Genomic DNA, 15,988 nt, shown 5'->3' on the forward strand with positions numbered 1-15,988 from the left:
CAACCATCTAGCTACTGCCATGGACCCGTAGTCCTATGGTGAACTACTCACACATCACTCCGGAGGCGGGCATGGTGATGAAGAAGGCCTCCGGTGATGATCTCCCCTCCGGCAGGGTGCCGGGAAGAGCTTCTGATCTCCCCGCGACGACGGCGGCGGCTACAGACTTCTTTCTGGAACTTTTGCGCTATATTTAGGGTTTTCCCTTCGGGGTGAATAAATAGGCGAAAGGGCGGAGCCGGGGGACGCTCTGGTGGGCCACACCCCACTCAGGCGCGGGCAGGGGCCCAATCGCGCCTGGGGGTGGTGTGGGCCCACCAGGCCCCCCCCAGGTGCCCCCTTCTGGCTTTTGGAGTCTTCCGGTGTAAAACTTCGTAAAATAGCTCCTTTGTCAATTCCGAGAATATTTATTTTTTAGCTCTCCTGGAACCAAAAACAGCAGAAAACAGGAACTGGCCACTTTGGCATCTTGTCAATATGTTAGTGGCAGGAAATCAATAAAAACACCAAGAAGCACAAGTAAAATATAAAGTAATTGGCAATAAACAAGCATGGAGCATCAAAAATTATAGATACATTTCCAATGTATCAGAGCTCGCGGGGCGGCGGAGGGTCAGGCAGCAGACAGAGGAAGAAAACAAGACTGAGAAGTGTTTTGTGTCGATGGCATGTGGCGCCGGAAAGGCGCGGGCGGACACATTTTTGTGTCCGGGCGTGTCTGGCCCGACGCATCCGCGACGCAAATTTGGGTCGAGGATGGGTCGCGGCGGACATGCCTGTCCGGATGGGACGCACCGCTGGAGGGTTGTTTTTTGCCCCCAGACACATTTCGGACAAATCCGGACACAGCCGGACCGGATGGGTAGCCCCAGTGCGGATGCCCTTAGCACGTACAGGGCGAGCGCGTGCACTGGTGCAGCACGTCCAGTGTTCGATTCCCCCGCTGCCGGGAGCACGTGGTACGACGCGTCGTGGCAGGTGTACAAAATGTATTTTATTGGAGTGCATTGGTTTAAAGTGCCTTTAAATCTAGATATAGGAGCCACTATTGAAAATGCCTCTAATAGTATATATTTGGAGGCACTTTTAAAAACTGCCTACAATGATAATTTGTGGCATTGATTTAAAGTGCCTTTGAATATAGACTATAGGAGGCACTATTGAAAATGCCTCCAATAATATACATTTTGTGGCATTTTTTAAAACTGCCTTTAATTAGAGGCACAATAAAAGGCATAATTTTAAAAAGTGCCTTCTAAAATAACTATTAGAGGCAATTTAAAAATATACCTTCTATTGACAGGGATGTGAGGTAGTGGAGTACAGAATAAAAGTTATGGAAATTACAAGACTAAAACAAAATCTAGAATTTCTGGAAATTAAAAGAACGGGGGCAACCGCTAGGGTACCCGTAGCAGTGGTGCCTAGGTTCGGGTCAGCGTACCACGCAAGCAGGCCACGCGGCCCGGGTCAACGGTCGGGCGGAGGACCCGCCAGGCCAGGTCATCCCCGGCGACCGGCCGGTGACCGACGCCAGCGACGGCGGAGCAGACCACCGGGGAACGCGCGAAGTGGCGTGGTCGAAGCACGGGCTCGTGCCGAACCTAGCTAGAGCGGCGCTGCTACTTCTGAGTCGCCGGAACGACGCCGGCGACAACCATCTGAGGCGGCGCACGGCGCGGTGATGTTCCAGGACGCGGTTGAGAGGGAGGAAGGGCTGGGGAGGTTGGCCTGCTCACCAGGAGTGCGACGGAAGGATCGGGGAGGCCGGAGGAGCAGCGGCGGCGGCGCCATGGTCAACGGCACGGCGGCCAGAGCTCGGGAAGACGGCGTCGCGGTCGTCGACGGCGGCCGTGGCCCGTGTTAGACGGCGGAGAAGGAGGGTTCGCGGGGCTCGACTCTGGCCGCGCCTCCGTGATTCCTTCGCTGGGGTGAGAGAGTTGACTACGGCGAACTCAGCTGGCCTCCGGATTACTACTCCGTTTCGGAACCAAAAAAAAGGGGACCAGGCCGTTTCGGGATAGTCCTATGCCGTTCCATATATATGCATACGATCGGAACAAGCCACCAGAGCAGGACTACGGGGCACCGACTATCACGCTTCACGCGATCCAGAGAGATCCAGAGAGCTGCATCAATCACGAGACCTTGCATCAATCAATCAATGGCGTCGCCGTTGTCTGAGATTCCCGAGGACGTGCTACACCTCATCATCGACGGCCTCGTTTCCTCCACTGATCGGCGTGGCCTCGTCTCCACGGCGTGGTCTGGACTACGCCGGCTCCTCCACTTCTCCGATGGCTTCGAGGCGGCGCGCCGTGCCCGGCACTCGGTCTCGGCCGATCGCGCTCGCTTCCGGGCCGTCTGTCGTTCGTGGCACTTGGCTATGCGCCAGCACGTTCCGGCTCCAAGGCAGATCCCCTGGATTGTCATGTCCGATGGCTCGTTCCTCACACCTTCGGACGTTGCCGGCACCTCGCCCGCGCGCATCCCCTCCTTGCCCAGGAACGCGAGATGCGTAGCCTCGGCTGATAGTTGGCTCCTTCTCGACCGCACGGATGTCAGGAAGAAGATGCATAGCTACTTCTTGCATGATCCCTTCACCAACACGACTGTGCCGCTCCCAGAGCTTGACGCTGTGATCGGCCATGCTTCTGAGCTTTTCGGGGTCCACAAACTGCGTATGCGGACGACCCCTTACGACATCATAGTCGTCATGACCAATAATTGGAATTATCCTATCATCTTGATCCGGCCAGGGAAGGGTGTGTGGTTGCCTAAGCCACAAACTGCTCCCTTCATCTACATCGTCGACACTGCATTTCTTGGAGACAAGCTATATGGAATCACTCACGCCGAGGATCTTGTCTCTTTTGGTATAGATTTCGACAACAAAGGCGTACCCACCATCACAACTATCGAGCGCCTCATCAGGCACCCACCGAGAAATTATTGGTTCAAAGTGTGGAGCGATGATAATGGAAATTTTGACTCCGCGAACAATGATACGGGAAATATAGATGAGGTCGCCAATAATGAGGAACAGAGCAAAGAGGACACCATAGAGCAACGCCGGAAGAAAACCGGCGATGACATGATTCTTGAAGGCATTACTGCTTGGTCGGATGATGAGGATGAAGTTAGGGACCACTGGTACTTAGTCGAGTCATGTGGAAAACTATTAATGGTGATACGACAAGTTCGAGTGCCCTCCTATAATATCAGCTCCACTCTCAAGGTAGAGGTTTATGAGGCGGATGCCTGCAAAGGTGCCCACTGCTGGGTGCCGATTGTTGGTGGGCTAGGCAGCCAAACGCTTTTCATCAGCAGATTCTTCTGCAAGTCTATTTCAACTTGTGATGAGGCGGACCAAGATGCTATTCATTTTATCGACACGGGGGAGAAATACAACATGAAGTCACAAACTATGAGCAAGTCATGGAGGGACATCGAATACTTTGAGTCCATGTGGATCTTTTCTCCCGAGCTAGTGGTTTAATACTAGTATCTGTTTTTTGAACCAAAGTTCAATAGTATTTGTAACGACTTAGAAAAATTTCATACTATGTAACAATATGCCATTTGTTAGATATAAGTACCCACGGAGTGTTTTTTCATCGCACAATATTCCTCCTTTGTTTTAAAAGACACCATACAATGTTTTTTTGGCGGGGTACACTATGCAATGTCGTAAGAAAAGCAACGTTATGCAAAGTTGAACTTTAAAAACATATGAGGTTACGCAAAGTTGTAACCTAGACTACCAAGTCTCCACATCAAAACAATAAAAGAAAACTACTATCACGTTGCATAAAAAAGAAAGAGAGAGCGAGAACGATGCATGCATCAACAATGCACGAGCATCATTGTTTTGCCTAGGCAGAATCATTGTTGGAAAATGATACAGAGAAGCGTCGCACCGTACGCTCTCTCGTGCGGCGCGTCACGACCCGAAAAAAGCACCGCGTGCCTATAGAAGCAGCCCACGCCTGACCTATATCCCATCAAGCCCGCACCTTATCTCCTCGTCCTGCTCTCAACCACTTTTTTCGCTCTCTCTCCTCGAAGACCGCCACGGGAAGGAAGGGCCACGAAGAGGAGGAGGTCGCCGCCGTCGCCGCGCCGGAGAAGATGGGAGGAGGAGGTCGCCGCCGTTGCGGAGCACGCATCGGAGTCCGCTGCCGCCGCCGTGCCGCCGGAGAGGACGTCACTGCCGCCGTCGAAGAACGTGGAGAGCACATCGGGAGGCTGCTCGAGGAGGCCGCCTCCCTCCTACGTGCGGGGCCGCCGCCGCCTTTGAGCGTGAGGAGGACGCTCACGTCGTCCGCGCGGGGACGCTGCCGCCGACGAACGCGGGCAAGGCCGCCTCCATCCTGCGTTCGGGGACGCCGTCGAGCGCGACGAGGGCGCTCCCGCCCTCCGTGCGGAGATGCTGCCGCCGCCGAACGCAGGCAAGGCCGCCTCCATCCTGCGCGTGTGGACGCCGCCGTCGTCGAGCACGACGAGGGCCCTCCCATCCTCCGCGGGAGACGCTGTCGTCGATGAACGCGGGCGAGGCCGCCTCCATCCTGCACGCGGGGATGCCGCCGCCATTGAGCATGCGTCTGGGGGAGCCAGGTGGCTGATACATTGGAAATGTATCTATAATTTTTGATGCTCCATGCTTGTTTATTGCCAATTACTCTATGTTTTATTGTGCTTCTTGGTGTTTTTATAAGATGCCACAGTGCCAGTTCCCTGTTTTCTGCTGTTTTTTATTCCAGAAAAGTTACAAAGGAAATATTCTCGGAATCGACAAAGGAATTTATTTAAAGTGGTTTCTCACCAGAAGATTCCAGAAGCCAGAAGGGGAAGAGCTGGAGGCCCACAGGGGGCCCACGCCCCCCTAGGCGCGGCCAGGGGTGGGCCCGCGCCTGCGGCAGGTGTGGCCCACCTGGGTGCCTCCCGGCTCCGCCCTTCCACCTATTTATTCACCCCGACGTGAAAACCCTAGATATAGCGCAAAAGTTCCAGAAAGAAGTCCGTAGCCGCCGCCATCGTCTCAGGGAGATCAGAAGCTCTTCCCGGCACCCTGCCGGAGAGGGGAATCGTCACCGGAGGCCTTCTTCATCACCATGCCAGCCTCCGGAGTGATGTGTGAGTAGTTCACCATATGACTACGGGTCCATGGCAGTAGCTAGATGGTTGTTCTCTCCATTGTATGAATCTCATGAGCTACCTAACATGATTGAGATCATCTTATTACTGTGCTTCATGTATGAATCTTGTGAGCCGCCTAACATGATCAAGATCATCTTGATGTAATGTTACTTGTGTTGGTTTGCTGGGATCTGACTAGTTATTGAGTACAATGTTCAAGTTGAATATAGATCTTGAGTTTCTCTTTGATAGATCTTGAATCTCTTTGGTGTTATTGTGATCTTGCATGCTCTCCGTTGTTAGTGGTTGCTCTGGCCAAGTAGTTGCTTTCAACTCCAAGAGGGAGTATTTATGCTCGATTGTGGGTTCATGCCTCCAGTGTGCCTGGGCTCGAGCGACAGAAACGACTAAGGATGTAGATGTGTTGTTGCCACTAGGGAGAACAAGATGGTGCTCTGCCCAAATAGGGGTGGTTCTACTGTCTACTCTACACACTTTACTTACTGCAATAGTCTGTTGTTAGAGCTTACTTAGTAGGCTTGTTTGCAGCTTAATACTTATGGTTTGTTCGGATGATATCTCCGTGAGTGGACTATTTAGTCACAGATGCAGTTGGATGGCGGTCTGTGATCTTTGTTGTAATGCCCAATCAATCTCATAATATTCATCTTGTCTAGTATTTGCATCTTTGTGTGCCTTATTAATTGTTAATTGCCCAGCTGTAATTTGTTTACCCTAACTCGTTAAATGTTCAACAATGGCACCCATGATATATTTTATTGGACCAACCTATCATTAATCAACCGAATAATCCCTATGATTAGCATACATTATTACTATTATTTTATTTTGGTTAATCTACATAACATGGGTGTTATACAACACCTATAGTCGTAGATGGTTACACAAACTATATAGGAGTATATTACAAAAGCAATGGGAGTAATACATGGATAAATATTGTGTCAGAAATTTCAGGCGTGAGGCCTAGTAAAGAAGATTTGCGTGCCAACACGGGGATCATTTTGAATCTATTTTACTGAACCACAACGAATACCCGAATTTACCACATCCAATATCTCATGTAAAAGCAAGGGGTAGCAGAATAATTTCTCAATATAGCGTATTCTTGTTCCTACAAAAAGGTCAAGTTGAATGTTGATTTGGTCTTTTTTGTAGTGATCTTTATGTTGAGTGTGCTGAGATTACAAAGTACTCGGTGTGGAAGCTGCGAACGGTCGAGGAAAGTGTCGGTCCGCCTTCTGCTAGCAGCTTGAACTAGGGTTTCTCACCGGCCTCTTTTCGAGCTTTCCTCGCCTGACGCCTTTTCCAGTTATCAAAGCAGGCCTTTGATTTGCCTTCTGCTACTTGTGGCTGTGTTGTCTGTGCACGCACCGATGTCACTGGGTTCGACACTTCAGCTTTTACACCATCTGTACTACTCCCCGACGGCATGGAGCTTAAAGGTAGAATTTTTGCACCTGGGGACAGCGCTACGAGAGTCTTCCCTGCATTCCAGGGATTGGGCTGCTGGTTGACCATTGAAGCGGAGTTCGAGCATTCTCCGGTGGTCCAATTCCTTGGTCTTGCTCGATTGGCACCAATGTTCATGTTCATGAGCCTTGATTGTTCAGCTTTAGTTCGAGCAAGCATCCAAGTCGGCATGTAATCATCACCAATGGGTTCAGCCACAACTGCATAATTCGCAGACAACAAGAGTTGCTTCTATATTCAACCACCACAAGAAAAGAAAAGGTTTCCAATAAGAATCTGGCAAACTCTAACTGATAGAAAATACCTGGATGAGTTGGTTCTATGGGGCACTTGGTGCAGTGCAGTACGGCACTTGAAAGCCTGCAACCAGTGTGTATTTTCATAAACAAAGTTGCATCAAGCTAATTTAAACTGCTTTAAAAAGATGCGACATTAACAGATTCAAACGATAAATAAGAAAGTAAGTAAATGGTGAAACCTAAAATTAATCTAGTGCTAGGACATAAAAAGAGAGAAATCAAACAAACCAACTAAAATGCGTCTATATACATCCGAATCATAAAAAAGATAGCACATCTTATAATAGTGGATGGAGGGAGTATCATTTAGCGTACTTATTTTCTGATACACCACTGAATTATTTAAAAGCAAATCTTAAGTTGCATCATTATGTTTGCCATGATGCAGCACTATGACAAAAGGGGACAGTATGATATTGTTCTAGATAAAATTGACAAGGCTATTTTAAACACACCAACTGTAATTGGTTTAAACTCCATAAGGTACCCTTCTTCCCGTGTACGACTCCCTGTAACTTCCATGCTAAATATAATATATCATAGAGGAACAGGCAAGCAAAGTATGGGGGCACTTACTCTCTGTTGATGTCAATGTTTGCCAGGATAAGTTGTTCGATCAGATTAGCAAGAAATTTTTTTACGTGCACTGGAAGCATAAGCTCAATGCCATCATCATCTTTGAATTTCTCAATTTGTTTATCCTTCTCGCTAGGTTTTGCATCTGGATCATCCGCCTGTTTCATAAAGCATAAGTAATTTAAGAAACTTTTTAATGCCTTTGAATAAAAAAGAAGAAGACAGAGAATGGTTTAGCTTACCCATCGATTTTCGAGTGCATGCATGCAATAATCCCGTGACACCCGAAAGGACACGGACCGTGTTAGCTCTGCTGGATATGATTCGCCTCTTCTATCTGCTGCTGCTTTAATATCGTTAAACACAGGTAGTTCCAGCAATCGATCGGTCAAGGCAACATTTAATGAAGCTTTCCTTATGGCACCATCCCATTTAGTTTTTTCTTCTTTGCTCGAACCTTTATACTTTCTTCTGAGTGAAATAGTAAGCAATAACCTGTCAAAAGGTAACATATAGCTCGCGTGAGATGCTATCGTCAACTTATCACCAGGACTCGGCACTGCTGACTTCATTTCTCTCAAACATCGTATCAAATGGTCAAAATAGGGTGGTCTTCTGTCCTGCAGTCTTTTGTCATTGCTCAAAAAGGCATAATCCAGAAACTCAATTATAGGATGTACATCACTCTCCATGCAAGAACTCTGGATTGAAATAGCTGCCCTCCTACCAATTTGAACAACACCATCAATTACTCTGAAGTGTATGTTCCACTGGATCTAGCCATTCCAAGACCTGTTTTGCGACCATGTAGCCATGACGCATGATAGGAAGGATGAAAGAAATATACATCCTCCAATAGGCACTTTCAACGAAAGATTCCCATCAGGAAGCTTGGCAATTTCTGTGAAACTAGCCTTGTATTCCTCAACATAGTCCATAAAAGATAATCTGAAATTTTTAACATAATAGGTATTAGAGAAATGGAAAGTCTCAGCTGCACATTAATCATACAACAAAGTTTAAGGGAATAATAGGATATGCGGTGGATAAAAAAGCAGAGAAAAGGTAAGTCAACTTACCTTCCACCTCTCACTCTGGTGTAGAGATCGATTGTACATCCCTTGGAAATGCCATATGATCTTAATGTTCGACCAGGAAGAATAATTTTGTTCTTGTAGGAGAAATAGAAGTCTGCGTAGTTCCAATTTGATTTCATCTTGTAATTTTCCACCATATTTCTGGAGGGCTCGTCCAATTCGACATTGAGAGTCGAAGTAGGCCTGCCGTTGTCGATTAGTATTTGCACAGTTTTCTTGTTAGAACTTGCATTTTCAATACAATGGAGTGATCCATGCATGTTCTTGGGCATAGCAACCACCACCATTCTGCCGGAGCTGCAGCTCTGCTCGGCATCACCTCCCTCCTGGCTCGACAGCACCTTCCGCAGGGACTCGTCAGCCAGGTCCTGCATGTCGAAGGGGACGTGCTTGTGCTGCTCGAGGTGGCTGGGCTTGCACATGTAGTCCACCAGATAGCTCGGGTTCACGCACGGGATCCCGTGGCTCTTGAACTCTTGAACCCACGTGTTGCTGCTTGGCGTGCCCGCAGACACAACCGCGAAGCTGACCGCGCCCAGCTTCAGGAACCGTGTGTAAGGCGGGGCAGTGGCCAGGATCATGCCATCACCGGCTCTCACTGCACGCCTCAGGGTGTCCTGCAAGTTGGTTAAGACAAGGGGGGGGGGGGGCACACAGCTTACAGACCGACAGCTTACACGAACATGGGGAAAAATAAAATCGAACAGTCTTATTACTTACCAATGATGGAGAAATGCACTCTCCATATATGATGATCCGCATCCCATAGAAGGCGCCATGGCCGGCGCGCTGCTTCAGGTGCTGCCATTTCCTCGAAGCGTCCAGGCTTATTGTTTGGTTGTCGTTAAGGCCGTCACCATGCCACTCGAATGATTCTGCATCCACTAGCTTGCCAGCCTCATTGCAAGCAAACAAGTACTCAGGCTTCAGTATCCACCTGTTTTTATTTTCCAAAAAACCCAACAAACATTCATTCAGGTGTGTTCCACGGAAACAGCAAGTAATTCTGAATGGTAATTATTACTACTACTACTGGAGCGCATGAAGGATTTACCTCCCAGCTGCAGCAGCTGCAAAGAATTTTTCGGTTCTGCGGAGCTCAGGGGTGATAAAATGTGTCGCTTGGAAAGACCAGTGGTGTGAGGGACAGCAGATCCTTCCCTTCAGGCGTAGAAATATTGACCTGCACTCCTTTCTCAACAGGCGATGCCCACTTGAAATAAACCATGTAGGTTCTGGTTCCCACATGGCCAAGGATCCATCATCATTTCCCCCTGTCATACTGCGGTCATCAATCACATATTTGTAATTCTCTACAGCTATTCTGGCGCATTCAGAACTCACACGTTTTTCCCCATGTTTTGATTTAGGAGCGAGACTAGTATTGGCTGGTATGTTTTCCTTGTTATTGTGGTCAGTTTTCTGTCTCTTTCTGCTTCTAGGTTTAGAGCTTTGCAAATCTTCTGGTCTATCTTCGCAGGCTTCATCAGCATTGTGGAGACCCTTGTACACTGTCACCATGCCAGCATTTGTGGAACTCTCTGCAGGCAACGTTGATGCTTCAGATAAGACACTAACTGTTCTGCAAGCCTCACTGTCAGATCTCCCTTCTTGGAAAGAAGATACTCTCCTCCTCTTGGGCTTCAGGACTCTTTTGGGGATACATGTTTCAGAGTTATCTGCAGTTGCACTGCTTGAAACCTTTGAAGTGGAACCTTCTGCACTCACCGCCTCAAGAAAACTTAACTCGAAAGATACTCTTTCGGTTTTACCAGCGGTTGGGCATGCGCTGGTTGTAGGGTTTTCCTCCATATTCATATTAGCAGGCTTCATCTTGTAAACCACTATCGCATCATTCATCTGACTGTTGGATTTGAGTGGGCTCTTAGCAACTGCGCTCCTTGATCTGCTCAAGATTTCTTCAGGCACGAATGTTGTGCTTTCAGCAGCATTCAGGCTACAGTTCTTTCCAAGATCTGCTTCGACACTGCCATTGGAAAGAACTTTACCATGCTTGGACTTGTAAGCAGCAAGGTCACAGTTACTATGTACAGATACAGCAGCCGTTTCATCCTCAGGAATCTGTGACCTCTTGGCACCAAGATTTCTCACACTAGAAGTTGATACTTTCTGGGGAAATACTCCAAATTCACCAGGGACTGCAGTAATTGGGATCTCCTTAGGGCCTGCTTGGAAGGTTGCACGAGAACCCATTGAGTCATGCTCTGAGTCTGCGGCTACAGCTTCAACTTTGTCAGCTTGTGATGCATGCGCATGGGCATCAGGATCAGCAGAAATTGTCACAACATTTGTGTTTGGAGTGCTTAGTCTGTCAGCTCTGACATCAAGTGACCTTTTACTGACATCTTCTACTTCCCTAATCTGCTGTGAAGTCTCCAAGCGTCTTCCTGCAGGAACCACTGCATCTGCATTGCCAGTGAAGACAGTAGGACCATGGATAGGTAAATTGCCATCAGGATTAGCAGAAATTGCTACACCATTTGTTTTGGGAGTGTTCAGTATGTCAGCAATGACGTCAAGTGACCTTTCACTTGCATCTTCCACTTCCCTAATCTGTTGCGAAGTTGATACTTCCTGGGAAAATACTCCAAATTCACCAGGGACTGCAGTGATTGGGATCTCCATAGGGCCTGCTTCAAAGGTTTTATGAGAAGCCAACTTGTCATGTTCTGAGTCTGCAGCTACAACTTCAACTTTATCAGTTTGTGGTGCATGTGCATGGGCTTCAGGATCAGCAGAAATTGTCCCAACATTGGTGTTTGGGGTGCTCAGTGTGTCAGCCATGACATCAACTGACCATTCACTTGCATCTTTCACTTCCCTAATCTGTTGCAAAGCACCGACATGTGTTCCTGCAGGAACATCTGCATTGCCATAGAAGACAGAAGGACCATTAATGGGTATGTGACCATAAAGATCAGCAGGAGTTCTGCCTCTGCTATCAGACAAGCCTCTATCAGAACTTTGTGCTTCATCTTCGGAATCTTTAGCTTCTGCCTCCATTATCTCCAATTCCCAACAACTGAATATATGAATACAAAAACTCAGAACTGATGCATTACATATTTACATAAACTGTAATGGGCAATAAACCAACCAGATCTAATGTATTACATATTACAAATTTACATAAACTGCAACGAGCAATCAACCAGGCATCGTGAACATGATACTGGGGTTGGCTGAAAAAGGTAGTAAGGTTGAGCGATTGGAACTATACACCCAAAAGCAAAAAGGTAATATCAAATGCAAAATGCAAGGTGGTAGATAATTGTACCTTCTGGCAGTATAATTATCAACAGGAAGAATGTCCCATGCCTTTAAGCTGCAGCAAAAACATATACAGCATTCAGCAAATACAATAATGATAAGATGCAATAACCTTTCAGGTACAGTGATTAAAAACATACCAGTCTTCCAACCACTGGTGATTAATAATATTAATCTTCACCATTTTAGCAAGCTCGTACTCCTCACCTGGCACAATTTGGAAAAAAGTAGCGAATTACATTGAAGGTATGAAATAGTAGTGGAACAAACTGAATGCAGAGCAGAATAAAAAAAACAGAATCCTAATTTCCAGGAGACTGGTCAGAGGCATGATATGATATGCATTATTGAACTCATATCTGATGCGCAAGACTAACCCAAACTAAAGACAAAGGGAAATCAAAATCCTGAACTGTCTGCATTTAACTATCAATATCTCAGAAAAACCACCATGTTGACATCTCTATTCAAAAATGGAGATAGCTGCTAATATTCTGACTTATACAGCAATTCAAATTTCTGTAACAGAAAACAACAAGATTAAATAAAAAAAGTTATCAAAATGGAATGCATGCTAATAAAACGTTAACAAAAAGATGAACACTAACGATACAACAAGTACAGTCAGTGCAATGCAAACAATTAAGAACTTGTATGCAACACTGTTAAGGAAACAACGTGCCTTCGAATTTGTAGCAGACGAGATGGGTAGTCGTTTTCGTTGTCAAAGGCTTGGAGAACCGCGCTCCCATCATATTAACCATTTTCTACATTTGACAGTAAAATGAGCAGTGAAGGGATTGTGATGAGAAGTCGAGGACAAAATATAATTTAGTCTTCATATTGATTATTGATTATGAGATAGAGATGAAAATCTTCGTACAACAAAGGAGTCAAAATGTACTTAAACAACTGGCATAGACCGACTTGCATATCTTAGTGACGAGTCTATGCCACCAGCAAAATGATTAATTTGGAGCATGCTTTGTGTCAGTGAACTGATTTAGCAGTATAACAAATCACACAGCAAAACAAATGGATAACTGGTGTGATCAAAGCTACAAGCTCTCCAAACAAGGGGAAAAAACTTCAGCACACCAAAAAGTAATACTGTTCCACTGTCAACCAAACATAGTCACAGTAAATGATCAAATCAGAACAAGCCTTGTTCATATTCACTGTATAGCATAGTTGCATGATCTAGCAACAGTCAGTCTTGGACCTCTACACTAGGAAGCATGATAACTGAACTGATAGTGATTATTACCATTATGGCTTCACGCCCGTTCTGTCTTTGGTAGCCCGACAAGGAAATGCACAGCGATTCAGCACCCGGTATGTCTTCCAAATCTCTCACTGGCCTATACAGTACCTGCGAAATCGAAAAATCGCCAAGCTAGTCAGCAGAGAAGTACTAGTGCATAGTGGAAAAGGCATCGCTTGCTAAGCTTGCTGAAAATAAAACAGAAAACTCGAACCCACATGATCGGCATCAACCATGGCTCCGAGATCCACGGAGTCGTCCACCCACAGCCCAGTCACGACCTTCCTACCGTCCTTCCGCGCCGCCACGCACACCGGGTCGTCCTGCATTTCGGATGGGGCTTCAACCACAAGAAAAAAAAACAGTGAAGCACGGAGGAGGGGATTCAAATTACAGGTCCAGCAGAACTCACGTCGACGAGTCCGCTGACGACTAGGTGGGTGCATCCCTCCCGCGCAGCCCCTGCGTCGGCGCCGCCGTGCCGTACCATCTCCGACCGGTACTGCCGTGCCAACATTGAAACGTAAGTGAGAGGCGGGGCCAGGCCAAATCCACGGAACCGAGACGGAATCGAAACGAATCGGTGAGAGTGGTTGCAAAACCTGCGCGTGGGAGACGGGATCGAAACCGAGGGGAGGATCCATATATATGCATACGATCCTCCCCTCTGGTTCCGAAACGGAGTAGTAATGCGGTTATACCAGATCCATATATATGCATACGATCGGAACAAACTACCAGAGCAGGACTACGGGGCACCGACTATCACGCTTCACGCGATCCAGAGAGATCCAGAGAGCTTGCATCAATCAATCAATGGCGTCGCCGTTGTCTGAGATTCCCGAGGACGTGCTACACCTCATCATCGACGGCCTCGTTTCCTCCACTGATCGGCGTGGCCTCGTCTCCACGGCGTGGTCTGGACTACGCCGGCTCCTCCACTTCTCCGATGGCTTCGAGGCGGCGCGCCGTGCCCGGCACTCGGTCTCGGCCGATCGCGCTCGCTTCCGGGCCGTCTGTCGTTCGTGGCACTTGGCTATGCGCCAGCACGTTCCGGCTCCAAGGCAGATCCCCTGGATTGTCATGTCCGATGGCTCGTTCCTCACACCTTCGGACGTTGCCGGCACCTCGCCCGCGCGCATCCCCTCCTTGCCCAGGAACGCGAGATGCGTAGCCTCGGCTGATAGTTGGCTCCTTCTCGACCGCACGGATGTCAGGAAGAAGATGCATAGCTACTTCTTGCATGATCCCTTCACCAACACGACTGTGCCGCTCCCAGAGCTTGACGCTGTGATCGGCCATGCTTCTGAGCTTTTCGGGGTCCACAAACTGCGTATGCGGACGACCCCTTACGACATCATAGTCGTCATGACCAATAATTGGAATTATCCTATCATCTTGATCCGGCCAGGGAAGGGTGTGTGGTTGCCTAAGCCACAAACTGCTCCCTTCATCTACATCGTCGACACTGCATTTCTTGGAGACAAGCTATATGGAATCACTCACGCCGAGGATCTTGTCTCTTTTGGTATAGATTTCGACAACAAAGGCGTACCCACCATCACAACTATCGAGCGCCTCATCAGGCACCCACCGAGAAATTATTGGTTCAAAGTGTGGAGCGATGATAATGGAAATTTTGACTCCGCGAACAATGATACGGGAAATATAGATGAGGTCGCCAATAATAAGGAACAGAGTAAAGAGGACACCATAGAGCAACGCCGGAAGAAAACCGGCGATGACATGATTCTTGAAGGCATTACTGCTTGGTCGGATGATGAGGATGAAGTTAGGGACCACTGGTACTTAGTCGAGTCATGTGGAAAACTATTAATGGTGATACGACAAGTTCGAGTGCCCTCCTATAATATCAGCTCCACTCTCAAGGTAGAGGTTTATGAGGCGGATGCCTGCAAAGGTGCCCACTGCTGGGTGCCGATTGTTGGTGGGCTAGGCAGCCAAACGCTTTTCATCAGCAGATTCTTCTGCAAGTCTATTTCAACTTGTGATGAGGCGGACCAAGATGCTATTCATTTTATCGACACGGGGGAGAAATACAACATGAAGTCACAAGCTATAAGCAAGACATGGAGGGACATTGAATACTTTGAGTACATGTGGATCTTTTCTCCCGAGCTAGTGGTTTAATACTAGTATATGTTTTTTGAACCAAAGTTCAATAGTATTTGTAACGACTTAGAAAAATTTCATACTATGTAACAATATGCCATTTGTTAGATATAAGTACCCACGGAGTGTTTTTTCATCGCACAATATTCCTCCTTTGTTTTAAAAGACACCATACAATGTTTTTTTGGCGGGGTACACTATGCAATGTCGTAAGAAAAGCAACGTTATGCTAAGTTGAACTTTAAAAACATATGAGGTTAGGCAAAGTTGTAACCTAGACTACCAAGTCTCCACATCAAAACAATAAAAGAAAACTACTATCACGTTGCATAAAAAAGAAAGAGAGAGCGAGAACGATGCATGCATCAACAATGCATGAGCATCATTGTTTTGCCTAGGCAGAATCATTGTTGGAAAATGATACAGAGAAGCGCCGCACCATACGCTCTCTCGTGCGGCGCGTCACGACCCGAAAAAAGCACCGCCTGCCTATAGGAGCAGCCCACGCCTGGCCTATATCCCATCAAGCCCGCACCTTATCTCCTCGTCCTGCTCTCAACCACTTTTTTCCCTCTCTCTCCTCGAAGACCCGCACGGGAAGGAAGGGCCACGAAGAGGAGGAGGTCGCCGCCGTCGCCGCGCCGGAGAGGACGGGAGGAGGAGGTCGCCGCCGTTGCGGAGCACGCATCGGAGTC

At 47.6% G+C, this 15,988-nt stretch overlaps 1 protein-coding gene across 2 annotated transcripts; it reads right to left on the bottom strand.

Moving 5' to 3' along the window:
- Nucleotides 1-6,765: 6,765 nt before the first annotated feature.
- LOC109781087 (uncharacterized) lies at nt 6,766-14,033 on the bottom strand. 2 transcript variants are annotated; one of them, XM_045233145.2, is made up of 13 exons: nt 13,763-14,033; nt 13,573-13,662; nt 13,379-13,483; nt 13,164-13,268; nt 12,037-12,663; nt 11,904-11,951; nt 9,660-11,648; nt 9,326-9,542; nt 8,588-9,222; nt 7,751-8,456; nt 7,509-7,666; nt 6,938-6,993; nt 6,766-6,833 (listed from the first exon to the last, which is right to left on the bottom strand). In XM_045233145.2, the coding sequence occupies exons 5-10, from the start codon at nt 12,078-12,080 to the stop codon at nt 8,285-8,287; spliced, it is 3,105 nt and encodes a 1,034-aa protein (XP_045089080.1). In that variant the 5' UTR covers nt 12,081-12,663; nt 13,164-13,268; nt 13,379-13,483; nt 13,573-13,662; nt 13,763-14,033; the 3' UTR covers nt 6,766-6,833; nt 6,938-6,993; nt 7,509-7,666; nt 7,751-8,284. The 2 variants fall into 2 exon arrangements, with proteins under 2 accessions (XP_045089080.1, XP_073364863.1); XM_073508762.1 differs by lacking the exons at nt 13,379-13,483; nt 13,573-13,662; nt 13,763-14,033 and having other exon boundaries at nt 13,164-13,365.
- Nucleotides 14,034-15,988: the final 1,955 nt, after the last annotated feature.

Source organism: Aegilops tauschii, chromosome 2 (genome assembly GCF_002575655.3).
Source record: "Aegilops tauschii subsp. strangulata cultivar AL8/78 chromosome 2, Aet v6.0, whole genome shotgun sequence".
Classification (NCBI taxonomy): domain Eukaryota; kingdom Viridiplantae; phylum Streptophyta; class Magnoliopsida; order Poales; family Poaceae; genus Aegilops; species Aegilops tauschii.

Coding starts and splice junctions, on each gene's coding strand:
- LOC109781087 (XM_045233145.2), bottom strand. CDS start 12,080: ATGGTGAAGATTAATATTATTAATCACCAGTGGTTGGAAGACTG. Junction 11,952..12,036: donor CACCAGTGGTTGGAAGACTG/GTATGTTTTTAA, acceptor TTTTTGCTGCAG/CTTAAAGGCATGGGACATTC. Junction 9,223..9,325: donor AGTGCATTTCTCCATCATTG/GTAAGTAATAAG, acceptor ACCAACTTGCAG/GACACCCTGAGGCGTGCAGT.